This window comes from Oncorhynchus masou, chromosome 32, assembly GCF_036934945.1.
Source record: "Oncorhynchus masou masou isolate Uvic2021 chromosome 32, UVic_Omas_1.1, whole genome shotgun sequence".
NCBI classification, from domain to species: Eukaryota; Metazoa; Chordata; class Actinopteri; order Salmoniformes; family Salmonidae; genus Oncorhynchus; species Oncorhynchus masou.
Window position 1 is genome coordinate 79,974,439 of NC_088243.1, and position 16,261 is coordinate 79,990,699.

Genomic DNA, 16,261 nt, shown 5'->3' on the forward strand with positions numbered 1-16,261 from the left:
ATAGAGTATGTTGTCCCAGGGATATCATACATATACAGTATGTTGTCCAAGGGATATCATCCCTATACAGTATGTTGTCCCAGGGATATCAACCCGATACAGTATGTAGTCCCAGGGATATCAACTCTATATGTTGTCGCAGTGATATCATACCTATACAGTATCTTGTCCCAGGGATATCATACCTATACAGTATGTTGTCCCAGAAATATCATCCCTATATGTTGTCCCAGGGATATCATACCTATATGTTGTCCCAGGGATATCATCCCTATATGTTGTCCCGGGGATATCATACCTATAGAGTATGTTGTCCCAGGGATATCATCCCTATATGTTGTCCCAGGGATATCATCCCTATATGTTGTCCCGGGGATATCATACCTATAGAGTATGTTGTCCCAGGGATATCATACCTATACAGTATGTTGTCCCAGGGATATCATCCCTATATGTTGTCCCAGGGATATCATCCCTATATGTTGTCCCGGGGATATCATACCTATAGAGTATGTTGTCCCAGGGATATCATACCTATACAGTATGTTGTCCCAGGGATATCATCCCTATATGTTGTCCCAGGGATATCATACCTATATGTTGTCCCAGGGATATCATACCTATATGTTGTCCCAGGGATATCATCCCTATATGTTGTCCCAGGGATATCATCCCTATATGTTGTCCCGGGGATATCATACCTATAGAGTATGTTGTCCCAGGGATATCATACCTATAGAGTATGTTGTCCCAGGGATATCATCCCTATATGTTGTCCCAGGGATATCATCCCTATATGTTGTCCCGGGGATATCATACCTATAGAGTATGTTGTCCCAGGGATATCATACCTATACAGTATGTTGTCCCAGGGATATCATCCCTATATGTTGTCCCAGGGATATCATCCCTATATGTTGTCCCGGGGATATCATACCTATAGAGTATGTTGTCCCAGGGATATCATACCTATAGAGTATGTTGTCCCAGGGATATCATACATATACAGTATGTTGTCCAAGGGATATCATCCCTATACAGTATGTTGTCCCAGGGATATCAACCCGATACAGTATGTAGTCCCAGGGATATCAACCCTATATGTTGTCGCAGTGATATCATACCTATACAGTATGTTGTCCCAGGGATATCATACCATTAAAGTATGTTGTCCCAGGGATATCATACCTGTACAGTATGTTGTCCCAGGGATATCATGCCTATATGTTGTCCCAGTGATATCATACATATACAGTATGTTGTCCCAGTGATATCATACCTATACAGTATGTTGTCCCAGTGATATCATACATATACAGTATGTTGTCCCAGGGATATCATCCCAATATGTTGTCCCAGCAATATCATACCTATAAAGTAAGTTGTCCCAGGGATATCACACCTATACAGTATGTTGTCCCAGGGATATCATACCTATACAGTATGTTGTCCCATAAAAATCACCCCTATAAGTTGTCCCTGTGATATCATACCTATAAAGTATGTTGTCCCAGGGATATCATCCCTATATGTTGTCCCAGGGATATCATACCTATACAGTATGTTGTCCCAGGGATATCATCCCTATATGCTGTCCCAGGGATATCATACGTATACAGTATGTTGTCCCAGGGATATCATACCTATACAGTATGTTGTCCCAGGGATATCATCCCTATATGTTGTCCCAGGGATATCATACCTATAAAGTATGTTGTCCCAGGGATATCAACCCTATATGTTGTCCCAGGGATATCATCGTTCCAGGGATATCATTCCTATATGTTGTCCCAGGGATATCATTCCTATACAGTATGTTGTCCCAGGGATATCATACCTCTACAGTATGTTGTCCCAGGGATATCATACCTATACAGTATGTTGTCCCAGGGATATCATACCTCTACAGTATGTTGTCCCAGGGATATCATCCCTATATGTTGTCCCAGGGATATCATTCCTATACAGTATGTTGTCCCAGGGATATCATACCAATACAGTATGTTGTCCCAATGATATCATACCTATACAGTATGTTGTCCAAGGGATATCATCCCTATACAGTATGTTGTCCCAGGGATATCAACCCTATATGTTGTCCCAGGGATATCATCCCTATATGTAGTCCCAGGGATATCATACCTATACAGTATGTTGTCCAAGGGATATCATCCCTATACAGTATGTTGTCCCAGGGATATCAACCCTATATGTTGTCCCAGGGATATCATCCCTATATGTTGTCCCAGGGATATCATACCTATACAGTATGTTGTCCCAGGGATATCATACCTATATGTAGTCCCAGGGATATCATACCTATACAGTATGTTTTCCCAGTAATATCATACCTATACAGTATGCTGTCCCAGGGATATCATACCTATACAGTATGTTGTCCCAGGGATATCATACCTATATGTTGTCCCAGGGATATCATACCTATACAGTATGTTGTCCCAGGGATATCATACCTATACAGTATGCTGTCCCAGGGATATCATACCTATACAGTATGTTGTCCCAGGGATATCATTCCTATACAGTATGTTGTCCCAGGGATATCATACCTATATGTTGTCCCAGGGATATCATACCTATATGTTGTCCCAGGGATATCATACCTATACAGTATGTTGTCCCAGGGATATCATACCTATACAGTATGCTGTCCCAGGGATATCATACCTATACAGTATGTTGTCCCAGGGATATCATTCCTATACAGTATGTTGTCCCAGGGATATCATACCTATATGTTGTCCCAGGGATATCATACCTATATGTTGTCCCAGGGATATCATACCTATACAGTATGTTGTCCCAGGGATATCATACCTATACAGTATGCTGTCCCAGGGATATCATACCTATACAGTATGTTGTCCCAGGGATATCATTCCTATACAGTATGTTGTCCCAGGGATATCATACCTATATGTTGTCCCAGGGATATCATACCTATATGTTGTCCCAGGGATATCATACCTATACAGTATGTTGTCCCAGGGATATCATACCTATACAGTATGTTGTCCCAGGGATATCATACCTATACAGTATGCTGTCCAAGGGATATCATCCCTATACAGTATGTTGTCCCAGGGATATCAACCCTATACAGTATGTTGTCCCAGGGATATCATCGTCCCAGGGATATCATACCTATACAGTATGCTGTCCAAGGGATATCATCCCTATACAGTATGTTGTCCCAGGGATATCAACCCTATACAGTATGTTGTCCCAGGGATATCATCGTCCCAGGGATATCATACCTATACAGTATGTTGTCCCAGGGATATCATTATTCTTCTTACCTTGTCATATTTCCCTCTCATGGGCAGTGAGTTCTTTGACACGTCCACCTCAGTTCTGTCTTTGTGGTAGATCTTGATGTGTTCCTCCTCATGTCCATGCTCTCTCTTCATGGACTGCATGCTGGAGAAGATGTCCTTCCTACTGCTGCCTGGGCCACTACCCGCTTTGGCCTCTTTCCTGGTGGGGATCATTATAAAGGTTTTCATTCAGGTTTCAAGTCAATTGATAACCTGTTCTCCTGAGCGATAACAGCTTGTTATGAAAAGTATTTATATTTGAGTGTGCAAGAAAGGTATTTCACTGTACTGAGTGAGGCATTTGATATTAAAACTTGAAACAAATGAAAATGATTTTGATTTCATCAAGCTACAACTATATTGTAATAGCCTACTTCCCAAATATAGTCAAAACCTCCTACCAGCTCACTGTGTGTGGCACCCACCTGGCAGTAGCACTAACACCACTATGGAATCACAGGTGATGTTATTACCCAAGAGCATCATTAATGCCTTCTATTTGAAACAGACAACTCTTTACCGCTTTGTCTGCACTTTATGGAATACATAGACTCTCTTACTATAAAACCCATCTGGGTGATGAAACACGGCAGCTATGTTATACCTATCAGAGAGCTCACTAACCTGGTGATGTTGATGAAACACAGCAGCCATTTTGTGCCTATCAGAGAGTTCACTAACCTAGTGATGTTGATGAAACACAGCAGCCATTTTGTGCCTATCAGAGAGCTCACTAACCTGGTGATGTTGATGAAACACAGCAGCCATGTTGTGCCTATCAGAGAGTTCACTAACCTGGTGATGTTGATGAAACACAGCAGCCATTTTGTGCCTATCAGAGAGCTCACTAACCTAGTGATGTTGATGAAACACAGCAGCCATTTTGTGCCTATCAGAGAGTTCACTAACCTGGTGATGTTGATGAAACACAGCAGCCATTTTGTGCCTATCAGAGAGCTCACTAACCTGGTGATGTTGATGAAACACAGCAGCCATTTTAAGAGCATCAGAGAGCTCACTCACCTGGTGATGTTGATGAAACACAGCAGCCATTTTGTGCCTATCAGAGAGCTCACTAACCTGGTGATGTTGATGAAACACAGCAGCCATTTTAAGAGCATCAGAGAGCTCACTAACCTGGTGATGTTGATAAAACACAGCAGCCATTTTAAGAGCATCAGAGAGCTCACTAACCTGGTGATATTGATGAAACACAGCAGCCATTTTAAGAGCATCAGAGAGCTCACTCACCTGGTGATATTGATGAAACACAGCAGCCATTTTAAGAGCATCAGAGAGCTCACTAACCTGGTGATGTTGAGGTAGTTGAGCAACTCTCTCTGGTTGAAGCCTTTCTTTAATATCCTGTTGGTCTGCCTGGGTCCCACCTGGGGCACGGCCCGGCTGCCTTTAGCTGGGGACGCGTCTGGGCGCTCCACTAGGCTGCCTACACTACCCATACTGAACCGGTCCAATAGGGCTGTGGACCGGGTAGGGGTCGAGATGGGATCACGGAATGTCTTGCTGGGGTTGCGGGTCAGAGGAAGGGTTTGGACCGACGTTGCCATTGGTTACAGGACAGGGTGGCCCCGCGGGGAACTCTTGAGGTAGAGGAGAGAAGAGGAAGAACGAGGTTGAAAAACAGAGAATGGATATAAACCAACTGTCATCTGATTCAGAACCCTGTAAAATAGCATAAACCATTATCACCATGACAACTTACTATTCACCTTCTAACTGTACTCTGTAATATCTTATCTCTGTAATATCTTATCTCTGTAACAATAAACCATCTTAACTAAGACCAAGTTGTTTACAGTATGTCTTTAGCTGTCTGTCTGTCTGTCTGTCTGTCTGTCTGTCTGTCTGTCTGTCTGTCTGTCTGTCTGTCTGTCTGTCCCATTCCCTCTGTCTTCCTCAGTATTTCCCTGTAGCCTTTCCCCTAGTTACCAGTCTGTTGTTGATGTGCATTCCAGTCATACTCCTCCTGTATTTTCCCCTGTCTGGCTTCATATCTCCTCTCTCAGAGCGTGACTTGACATGTGGCTCCTCTGTGATCAGCTGTGTGTGTGTGTGTGTGTCCCGAGGCAGTTTTGTGCAGTCAGTGACCCACCTAAAACCTTTAGAATAAACCCACCTAAGCTGTGATCTAGTCTTAATAAATGAGTCCCATAGTGCAAAGCCACACAGCACAACAACCGTATGGTTCAACCACGCTCAACTACTAGCTTATCAAAGAACCAAAACACTTTCCTAGTTATTAACACTTCAACATCCCAAATAATGCATCAACCTCCTGCCAGAGACACCTCATGCATTTTTGAAATTATAAAAATGAGAAGTAAGCTAAAAGAGAAGATCACAGATGTAGAGTGTAGTATGTATGTGTAATGTGTGGGTAGAGTGTGTGTGTGTGTGTGTGAGAGAGAGCCTCTTGGGGAAGAGGTGCAGATAACGTATGCACCACCAGAAGACTGTTATGTAACTATGTGTGTGTGTGTGTGTGTATTCACCCTCCGTGATGCTACTGACTACAGCAAATCCTAATCGTCTGATGAAGAGGCAGAGTGCTTTGAATCAGGCAGCAGGGAGAGACGAGGATGTTCCTTTATAATCAGGCAGCAGGGAGAGACGAGGATGTTCCTTTATAATCAGGCAGCCGGGAGAGACGAGGATGTTCCTTTATAATCAGGCAGCAGGGAGAGACGAGGATGTTCCTTTATAATCAGGTAGCAGGGAGAGACGAGGATGTTCCTTTATAATCAGGCAGCAGGGAGAGACGAGGATGTTCCTTTATAATCAGGCAGCAGGGACGGACGAGGATGTTCCTTTATAATCAGGCAGCAGGGAGAGACGAGGCTGTTCCTTTATAATCAGGCAGCAGGGAGAGACGAGGATGTTCCTTTATAATCAGGCAGCAGGGAGAGACGAGGATGTTCCTTTATAATCAGGCAGCAGGGAGAGACGAGGATGTTCCTTTATAATCAGGCAGCAGGGAGAGACGAGGATGTTCCTTTATAATCAGGGCAGTCCTGTAGTATCTACTTAATTCATTATTACCCTTCTGCTTTCTGATCCATTCAGTCAGTGCATCTTATTGACCTTCTAATCTACAGCCAGAACAGTGTAACCTACTACAACACACTGTGGTTATTCAGTGGTCATATTAATGACTATACAGAACAGTGTAACCTACTACAACACACTGGTTATTCAGTGGTCATATTAATGACTATACAGAACAGTGTAACCTACTACAACACACTGGTTATTCAGTGGTCGTATTAATGACTATACAGAACAGTGTAACCTACTACAACACACTGGTTATTCAGTGGTCGTATTAATGACTATACAGAACAGTGTAACCTACTACAACACACTGTGGTTATTCAGCGATCATATTAATGACTATACAGTATGTCATGCTTTAGTGAAATATGAGAGAGAGAGAGAAGCGAGGATGGAAGGAGGGAGAGAGAGAGAGAAGCGTGAACAGAGGGAGGGAGAAAGAGAGAGAGAGAAGTGTGAACGGAGGGAGAGAAGTATGGACGGAAGGAGGGAGAGAGAGAGAGAGATGTGTGGACAGAAGGAGGGAGAAAGAGAGAGAGAGAGGTGTGAACGGAGGGAGAGAAGTGTGGACGGAAGGAGGGAGAGAGAGAGAAGCGTGGACAGAGGGAGGGAGAAAGAGAGAGAGAGAAGTATGGACGGAGGGAGGGAGAGAAGTGTGGATGGAAGGAGGGAGGGAGAGAGAGAGAAGTATGGACGGAGGGAGGGAGAGAGAAAGAAGTGTGGACGGAGGGAGGGAGAGAGAAAGAAGTGTGGACGGAGGGAGGGAGGGAGAGAGTGAAGTGTGGACGGAGGGAGGGAGAGAGTGAAGTGTGGACGGAGGGAGGGAGAGAGAGAGAAGTGTGAACAGAGGGAGGGAGAGAGAGAAGTGTGGACAGAGGGAGGGAGAGAGAGAAGTGTGGACGGAGGGAGGGAGAGAGAGAGAGAAGTGTGGACAGAGGGAGGGAGAGAGAGAGAGAGAAGTGTGGATGGAAGGAGGGAGAGAGAGAAGCGTGAACAGAGGGAGAGAGAAGTGTGGACGGAAGGAGGGAAAGAGAGAGAAGCGTGGACGGAGGGAGAAAGAGAGAGAGAGAAGTGTGAACGGTGGGAGGGAGAGAGAAGTGTGTACAGAGGGAGGGAGAGAGAGAAGTGTGGACGGAGGGAGGGAGAGAGAGAGAAGTGTGGACGGAGGGAGGGAGAGAGAGAGAAGTGTGGACAGAGGGAGGGAGAGAGAGAAGTGTGGACGGAAGGAGGGAGAGAGAGAGAAGTGTGAACAGAGAGAGAGAGAGAGAAGTGTGGACGGAAGGAGGGAGAGAGAGAGAAGCGTGGACGGAGGGAGGGAGAAAGAGAGAGAGAAGTGTGAATGGTGGGAGGGAGAGAGAGAGAGAGAGAAGTGTGGACGGAAGGAGGGAGGGAGAGAGAGAGAGAGAAGTGTGGATGGAGGGAGGGAGAGAGAAGTGTGAACAGAGGGAGGGAGAGAGAGAAGTGTGGACGGAGGGAGGGGGAGAGAGAAGTGTGAACAGAGGGAGAGAGAGAGAGAAGTATGGACGGAGGGAAGGAGGGAGAGAGAGAGAAGTGTGGACGGAGGGAGGGAGGGAGAGAGAGAAGTCTGGACGGAGGGAGGGAGAGAGAGAAGTGTGGACGGAGGGAGGGAGGGAGAGAGAGAAGTCTGGACGGAGGGAGGGAGAGAGAGAGAAGTGTGGATGGAGGGAGGGAGAGAGAGCGAGAAGTGTGGACGGAGGGAGGGAGAGAGAAGTGTGGACGGAGGGAGGGAGAGAGAGAGAGAGAAGTGTGGACGGAGGGAGGGAGAGAGAAGTGTGGACGGAGGGAGGGAGAGAGAGAGAGAGAAGTGTGGACGGAGGGAGGGAGAGAGAGAGAGAAGTGTGGACGGAGGGAGAGAGAGAGAGAGAGAAGTGTGGACGGAGGGAGGGAGAGAGAGAGAAGTGTGGACGGAGGGAGGGAGAGAGAGAGAAGTGTGGACGGAGGGAGGGAGAGAGAGAGAGAGTGTGGACGGAGGGAGAGAGAGAGAGAGAGAGAGAGAGAAGTGTGGACGGAGGGAGGGAGAGAGAGAGAAAAGTGTGGATGGAGGGAGGGAGAGAGAGAGAGAAGTGTGGACGGAGGGACAGAGAGAGAGAAGTGTGAACAGAGGGAGGGAGAGAGAGAAGTGTGGACAGAGGGAGGGAGAGAGAGAAGTGTGGACGGAGGGAGGGAGAGAGAGAGAGAAGTGTGGACAGAGGGAGGGAGAGAGAGAGAGAGAAGTGTGGATGGAAGGAGGGAGAGAGAGAAGCGTGAACAGAGGGAGAGAGAAGTGTGGACGGAAGGAGGGAAAGAGAGAGAAGCGTGGACGGAGGGAGAAAGAGAGAGAGAGAAGTGTGAACGGTGGGAGGGAGAGAGAGAGAAGTGTGAACAGAGGGAGGGAGAGAGAGAAGTGTGGACGGAGGGAGGGAGAGAGAGAGAAGTGTGGACGGAGGGAGGGAGAGAGAGAGAAGTGTGGACAGAGGGAGGGAGAGAGAGAAGTGTGGACGGAAGGAGGGAGAGAGAGAGAAGTGTGAACAGAGAGAGAGAGAGAGAAGTGTGGACGGAAGGAGGGAGAGAGAGAGAAGCGTGGACGGAGGGAGGGAGAAAGAGAGAGAGAAGTGTGAATGGTGGGAGGGAGAGAGAGAGAGAGAGGTGTGGACGGAAGGAGGGAGGGAGAGAGAGAGAGAGAAGTGTGGACGGAGGGAGGGAGAGAGAAGTGTGAACAGAGGGAGGGAGAGAGAGAAGTGTGGACGGAGGGAGGGAGAGAGAGAGAAGTGTGAACAGAGGGAGAGAGAGAGAGAAGTATGGACGGAGGGAAGGAGGGAGAGAGAGAGAGAAGTGTGGACGGAGGGAGCGAGGGAGAGAGAGAAGTCTGGACGAAGGGAGGGAGAGAGAGAAGTGTGGACGGAGGGAGGGAGGGAGAGAGAGAAGTCTGGACGGAGGGAGGGAGAGAGAGAGAAGTGTGGATGGAGGGAGGGAGAGAGAGCGAGAAGTGTGGACGGAGGGAGGGAGAGAGAAGTGTGGACGGAGGGAGGGAGAGAGAGAGAGAGAAGTGTGGACGGAGGGAGGGAGGGAGAGAGAGAGAAGTGTGGACGGAGGGAGGGAGAGAGAGAGAGAGAAGTGTGGACGGAGGGAGAGAGAGAGAGAGAGAGAAGTGTGGACGGAGGGAGAGAGAGAGAGAGAGAGAAGTGTGGACGGAGGGAGGGAGAGAGAGAGAAAAGTGTGGATGGAGGGAGGGAGAGAGAGAGAGAGAGAAGTGTGGACGGAGGGACAGAGAGAGAGAAGTGTGGACGGAGGGAGGGAGAGAGAGAGAGAAGTGTGGACGGAGGGAGGGAGAGAGAGAGAGAAGTGTGGACGGAGGGAGGGAGAGAGAGAGAGAAGTGTGGACGGAGGGAGGGAGAGAGAGAGAAGTGTGGACAGAGGGAGGGAGAGAGAGAGAGAAGTGTGGACGGAGGGAGGGAGAGAGAGAGAGAAGTGTGGACGGAGGGAGGGAGAGAGAGAGAAGTGTGGACGGAGGGAGGGAGAGAGAGAGAGAAGTGTGGACGGAGGGAGGGAGAGAGAAGTGTGGACGGAGGGAGAGAGAGAGAGAGAGAGAGAGAGAAGTGTGGACGGAGGGAGGGAGAGAGAGAGAAAAGTGTGGATGGAGGGAGGGAGAGAGAGAGAGAAGTGTGGACGGAGGGACAGAGAGAGAGAAGTGTGGACGGAGGGACGGAGAGAAGTGTGGACGGAAGGAGGGAGAGAGAGAGAGAGAGAAGCGTGGACAGAAGGAGGGAGAGAGAGATAGAGAAGTATGGACAGAGGGAAGGAGAGAGAGAAACGTGGACGGAGGGAGAGAGAAGTGTGAATGGAAGGAGGGAAGGAGAGAGAGAAGCGTGGACGGAGGGAGGGAGGGAGAGAGAAGCGTGGACAGTGGGAGAGAGAGAGAAGTGTGAATGGAAAGAGAGAGAGAGAAGCGTGGACGGAGGGAGGGAAAAGCTACCAGGTTTAGAATGCCAATACCAAAGTAAGTAATGATCCAAGCCCTGTGCTCGTTGATGGAGTTTGTGTGTGTGTGTGTGTTACTGATGTCTACTGATGCAATAACTTGAGGGGGTAGGTGGTAGGGTAAAAAATCCTTTTAGGCCTTGGCCACAAATCTTGTGTGGACTGGATAAATGTTCCGTCCAGTTGTTTTCAGTAATTGGCCTCTACTTAATGTGCCTGGGCAAAGCCAGGAGGCAAACACAGATTTACACCCATCGGCTTCCCAAGGCAGGGTCCTTGACACACACACTCATATTCTCTCTCTCTACAACCTGTAGGCTCGTCTGTGTCTGGCCCGAAAAACCAGTTTGTACTGTAACAGAATAGTCCCCTGTCCTCTACTACCGCTATAACATGTCTCCTTAGAACTAGTGGACTATTATTTTCTCACACACACACACACACACACACACACACACACACACACACACACACACACACACACACACACACACACACACACACACACACACACACACACACACACACACACACACAGCTTCTAATTAACTTGGAAGGTTAATTGAAAGCTACAACATTGATTTATGTTCGTAACAAACTGTGTTGTTTTCGTTTCAAGGGTGTCAACTTTGGCAAACATGAACAGAACATCAAAGTTCAGTTGGTGGGGAGCTATAGGTAGAAGTAAAAAATGATTATTAGGTTGAGGTTAGGCTCTGTTCTCTACCAAACGGTGACGCACTGCAGTCTGTTGTCTCATTTGTTTGTTACTAGAGGAGAAGATGTTTCAAAGCTGAAAGATTGAAATTGATTCAGCAGCACCCTACTACATACCACTACTGGCTTGCCTCTGAAGCTAAGCAGGGTGGATCCTGGTTGGTCCTGGATGGGAGGCGGGCCAGTAGGAGGCCACTTAGAATTTCTCACATGGAATAGCCTTAATTTCTCAGGACAAGAATAGAATGACTAGTTTCAGAAGAAAGGTCTTTCTGGCAAATGTTGAGCCTGTAATCGAACTCACAAATGCTGATGCTACAGATACTCAACTAGTCTGAAGAAGGCCAGTTTTATTGCTTCTTTAATCAGAACAACAGTTTTTAGCTGTGCTAACATAATTGCAAAATTGTTGTCTAATGATCAATTAGCCTTTTAAAATGATAAACTTGGATTAGCTAACACAACTTGCCATTGGAACACAGGAGTGATGGTTGCTGATAATGGGCCTCTGTACACCTATGTAGATATTCCATAAAACATTAACCGTTTCCAGTTACAATAGTCATTTACAACATTAATAATGTCTACACTTTATTTCTGATTAATTTGATGTTATTTTAATGGACAAAAAATTTGCTTCTTTTTCAAAAACAAGGGCATTTCTAAGTGACCCCAAACTTTTGAACGGTAGTGTATATATATCCCAAAGCCCCAGGGCAGGGATTGGGGACATTGCCCAGTGTAGGGTGCTGTCTTTAAGATGGTATGTTAAACAGGTGTCCTGACTCTCTGTGGTCACTAAAGATCCCATGGCACTTATTGTAAGAGTAGGGGTGTTAACCCTGGTGTCCTGGTTAAACTCCCAATCTGGGAATTCCCAACCTAATACCATGGTCACCTAATCATCCCCAGCTTACAATTGGCTCATTCATCCCTGCAACTATTCCTCAAGTCGTTGCTGTAAATGAGAAAGTGTTCAGTCAACTGACCTGGTTAAATAAATAAAAAGCCTTGAAGAACGCTTCATTTCTGTTGGATGTCCACTATGATATGATTACACCTGACTGACCCTCCTATGTGTCTGTCTGTGAAAATAACATCCAGTTAAACACTTATACAACCACTTGAATTGGGGAAAGTCAACCACTACTAGCCAGTTCACTACTGCTGTATAAGACAGACTGAAGCAGAGAGAGGAGATCGGACAAATTCCAGAGATGCTTTACACAACACAAGCTCAGACATGTCCATTACCCACGTACACAGACTCAAAGCCTGGTTTATACACAGACTCAAAGCCTGGCTTATACACAGACTCAAAGCCTGGCTTATGCACAGACTCAAAGCCTGGCTTATACACAGACTCAAAGCCTGGCTTATGCACAGACTCAAAGCCTGGCTTATACACAGACTCAAAGCCTGGCTTATGCACAGACTCAAAGCCTGGCTTATACACAGACTCAAAGCCTGGCTTATACACAGACTCAAAGCCTATCCTATACACAGACTCAAAGCCTGGCTTATACACAGACTCAAAGCCTGGCTTATACACAGACTCAAAGCCTGGCTTATACACAGACTCAAAGCCTGGTTTATACACAGACTCAAAACCTATCCTATACACAGACTCAAAGCCTGGCTTATACACAGACTCAAAGCCTGGCTTATACACAGACTCAACGCCTGGTTTATACACAGACTGAGAGCCTGGCTTATACACAGACTCAAAACCTGTTCACATTAGTGGGCATACTGTAGCATGGCCTGCTTTGTGGGTCACATCTAAAACAGCCCCATACACACTGATATGTTTTCCCTCTTACACACGCACAGGCACACGCTGCCAGCCAGCCTGCTGTGAGATGCTGTGGGTCCACTGGGGTTTGACTCAGCAAGGCACTCCTCTTTGCCAGCTGTCACATACAAACCTGAGGAAATTACATACTGGAGCTGTAATTAATGACAGTGGATGTCACATTAGAGGTGTACATGGAAAATTTCAGCTCTATAAAAATGAGATTTTCCTCTTTGTATATCTGGAAGTATAACTGTTTCTCTTGTGGTAAAAAGTGATGTCAGAGAACCTTGTTAGGCATCAGAGTAACATACATATCTACTAGAGGTCGACCGATTCATCAGAATGGCCGATTTCAAGTTTTCCATTTTTTTTAAACAATCGGAAATTGGTATTTTTGGGTGCCGATTTGCAAAAAAAAATAAACAACACACATATCTACCCTGCATCAGAGTAACACACATCTACCCTGCATCAGAGTAACATACACATCTACCCTGCATCAGAGTAACACACATCTACCCTGCATCAGAGTAACACACATCTACCCTGTATCAGAGTAACATACACATCTACCCTGTATCAGAGTAACACACATCTACCCTGCATCAGAGTAACACACATCTACCCTGTATCAGAGTAACATACACATCTACCCTGTATCAGAGTAACACACACATCTACCCTGCATCAGAGTAACACACACATCTACCCTGTATCAGAGTAACATACACATCTACCCTGTATCAGAGTAACATACACATCTACCCTGTATCAGAGTAACACACACATCTACCCTGCACCAGAGAAACACACATCTACCCTGCATCAGAGTAACACACATCTACCCTGCATCAGAGTAACACACATCTACCCTGCATCAGAGTAACATACACATCTACCCTGTATCAGAGTAACACACATCTACCCTGCACCAGAGAAACACACATCTACCCTGCACCAGAGAAACACACATCTACCCTGCATCAGAGTAACACACATCTACCCTGCATCAGAGTAACACACATCTACCCTGCATCAGAGTAACATACACATCTACCCTGTATCAGAGTAACACACACATCTACCCTGCACCAGAGAAACACACATCTACCCTGCATCAGAGTAACACACATCTACCCTGCATCAGAGTAACACACATCTACCCTGCATCAGAGTAACACACATCTACCCTGCATCAGAGTAACACACATCTACCCTGCATCAGAGAAACACACACATCTACCCTGCATCAGAGTAACACACACATCTACCCTGTATCAGAGTAACACACATCTACCCTGCATCAGAGTAACACACATCTACCCTGCATCAGAGTAACACATCTACCCTGCATCAGAGTAACACACACATCTACCCTGCATCAGAGTAACACACATCTACCCTGCATCAGAGTAACACATCTACCCTGCATCAGAGTAACACACATATCTACCCTGCATCAGAGTAACATACACATCTACCCTGCATCAGAGTAACACACATCTACCCTGCATCAGAGTAACACACATCTACCCTGTATCAGAGTAACATACATATCTACCCTGCACCAGAGTAACACACATCTACCCTGTATCAGAGTAACATACACATCTACCCTGCATCAGAGTAACACACATCTACCCTGTATCAGAGAAACACACATCTACCCTGTATCAGAGTAACACACACATCTACCCTGTATCAGAGTAACACACATCTACCCTGCATCAGAGTAACACACATCTACCCTGCATCAGAGTAACACATCTACCCTGTATCAGAGTAACACACATCTACCCTGTATCAGAGTAACACACATCTACCCTGCATCAGAGTAACACACATCTACCCTGCATCAGAGTAACACACATCTACCCTGTATCAGAGAAACACACATCTACCCTGTATCAGAGTAACACACACATCTACCCTGTATCAGAGTAACACACATCTACCCTGCATCAGAGTAACACACATCTACCCTGCATCAGAGTAACACATCTACCCTGTATCAGAGTAACACACATCTACCCTGTATCAGAGTAACACACATCTACCCTGCATCAGAGTAACACACATCTACCCTGTATCAGAGTAACATACACATCTACCCTGCATCAGAGAAACACACACATCTACCCTGCATCAGAGTAACACACACATCTACCCTGCATCAGAGTAACACACACATCTGCCCTGTATCAGAGAAACACACACATCTACCCTGTATCAGAGTAACACACATCTACCCTGCATCAGAGTAACACACACATCTACCCTGTATCAGAGTAACATACACATCTACCCTGCATCAGAGAAACACACACATCTACCCTGTATCAGAGTAACATACACATCTACCCTGCATCAGAGTAACATACACATCTACCCTGTATCAGAGTAACACACATCTACCCTGTATCAGAGTAACACACACATCTACCCTGTATCAGAGTAACATACATCTACCCTGCACCAGAGTAACACACATCTACCCTGTATCAGAGTAACACACATCTACCCTGCATCAGAGTAACACACATCTACCCTGTATCAGAGTAACATACATCTACCCTGCACCAGAGTAACACACATCTACCCTGCATCAGAGTAACACACATCTACCCTGTATCAGAGTAACACACACATCTACCCTGCATCAGAGTAACACACATCTACCCTGCATCAGAGTAACACACATCTACCCTGCATCAGAGTAACACACATCTACCCTGCATCAGAGTAACACACATCTACCCTGCATCAGAGAAACATACACATGTACCCTGTATCAGAGAAACACACATCTACCCTGCATCAGAGTAACACACATCTACCCTGCATCAGAGTAACACACATCTACCCTGCATCAGAGTAACACACATCTACCCTGCATCAGAGTAACATACACATCTACCCTGCATCAGAGTAACACACACATCTACCCTGCATCAGAGTAACACACATCTACCCTGCATCAGAGTAACACACACATCTACCCTGTATCAGAGTAACACACACATCTACCCTGTATCAGAGTAACATACACAACTACCCTGTATCAGAGTAACATACACAACTACCCTGTATCAGAGTAACATACACATCTACCCTGTATCAGAGTAACACACACATCTACCCTGCATCAGAGTAACACACATCTACCCTGCATCAGAGTAACATACACATCTACCCTGTATCAGAGTTGGTCCGCTCAGATGTAATATGGCCGACAGATGGTTGAGCAGTGTCTAATGGTGTAATGACTGAGTCTGTATACTGACTGTGTAGTGCTGCAGGGCACAGCAGGAGAGATCAGAACACAGCACTAACCCTCTAATCAGCAGGTTAGTCATTA

At 46.2% G+C, this 16,261-nt stretch overlaps 1 protein-coding gene across 3 annotated transcripts in view; it reads right to left on the minus strand.

The window, feature by feature from the left end:
- LOC135526660 (NEDD4-binding protein 3-A-like) overlaps positions 1-16,261 on the minus strand; it is a 64,909-nt gene that overhangs the window by 15,036 nt on the left and 33,612 nt on the right. For 2 of the 3 annotated variants that reach the window (XM_064955197.1, XM_064955196.1), the window contains exons 2-3: positions 4,647-4,937; positions 3,321-3,498 (exon numbers count right to left, since the gene is read on the minus strand). In XM_064955197.1, coding sequence (XP_064811269.1) covers positions 3,321-3,498; positions 4,647-4,906 — 438 coding nt within the window. In that variant the 5' untranslated portion in view covers positions 4,907-4,937. Of the gene's footprint in view, positions 1-3,320; positions 3,499-4,646; positions 4,940-16,261 lie in introns of all 3 variants that reach the window. The other variant, XM_064955198.1, reaches the window with a different exon arrangement.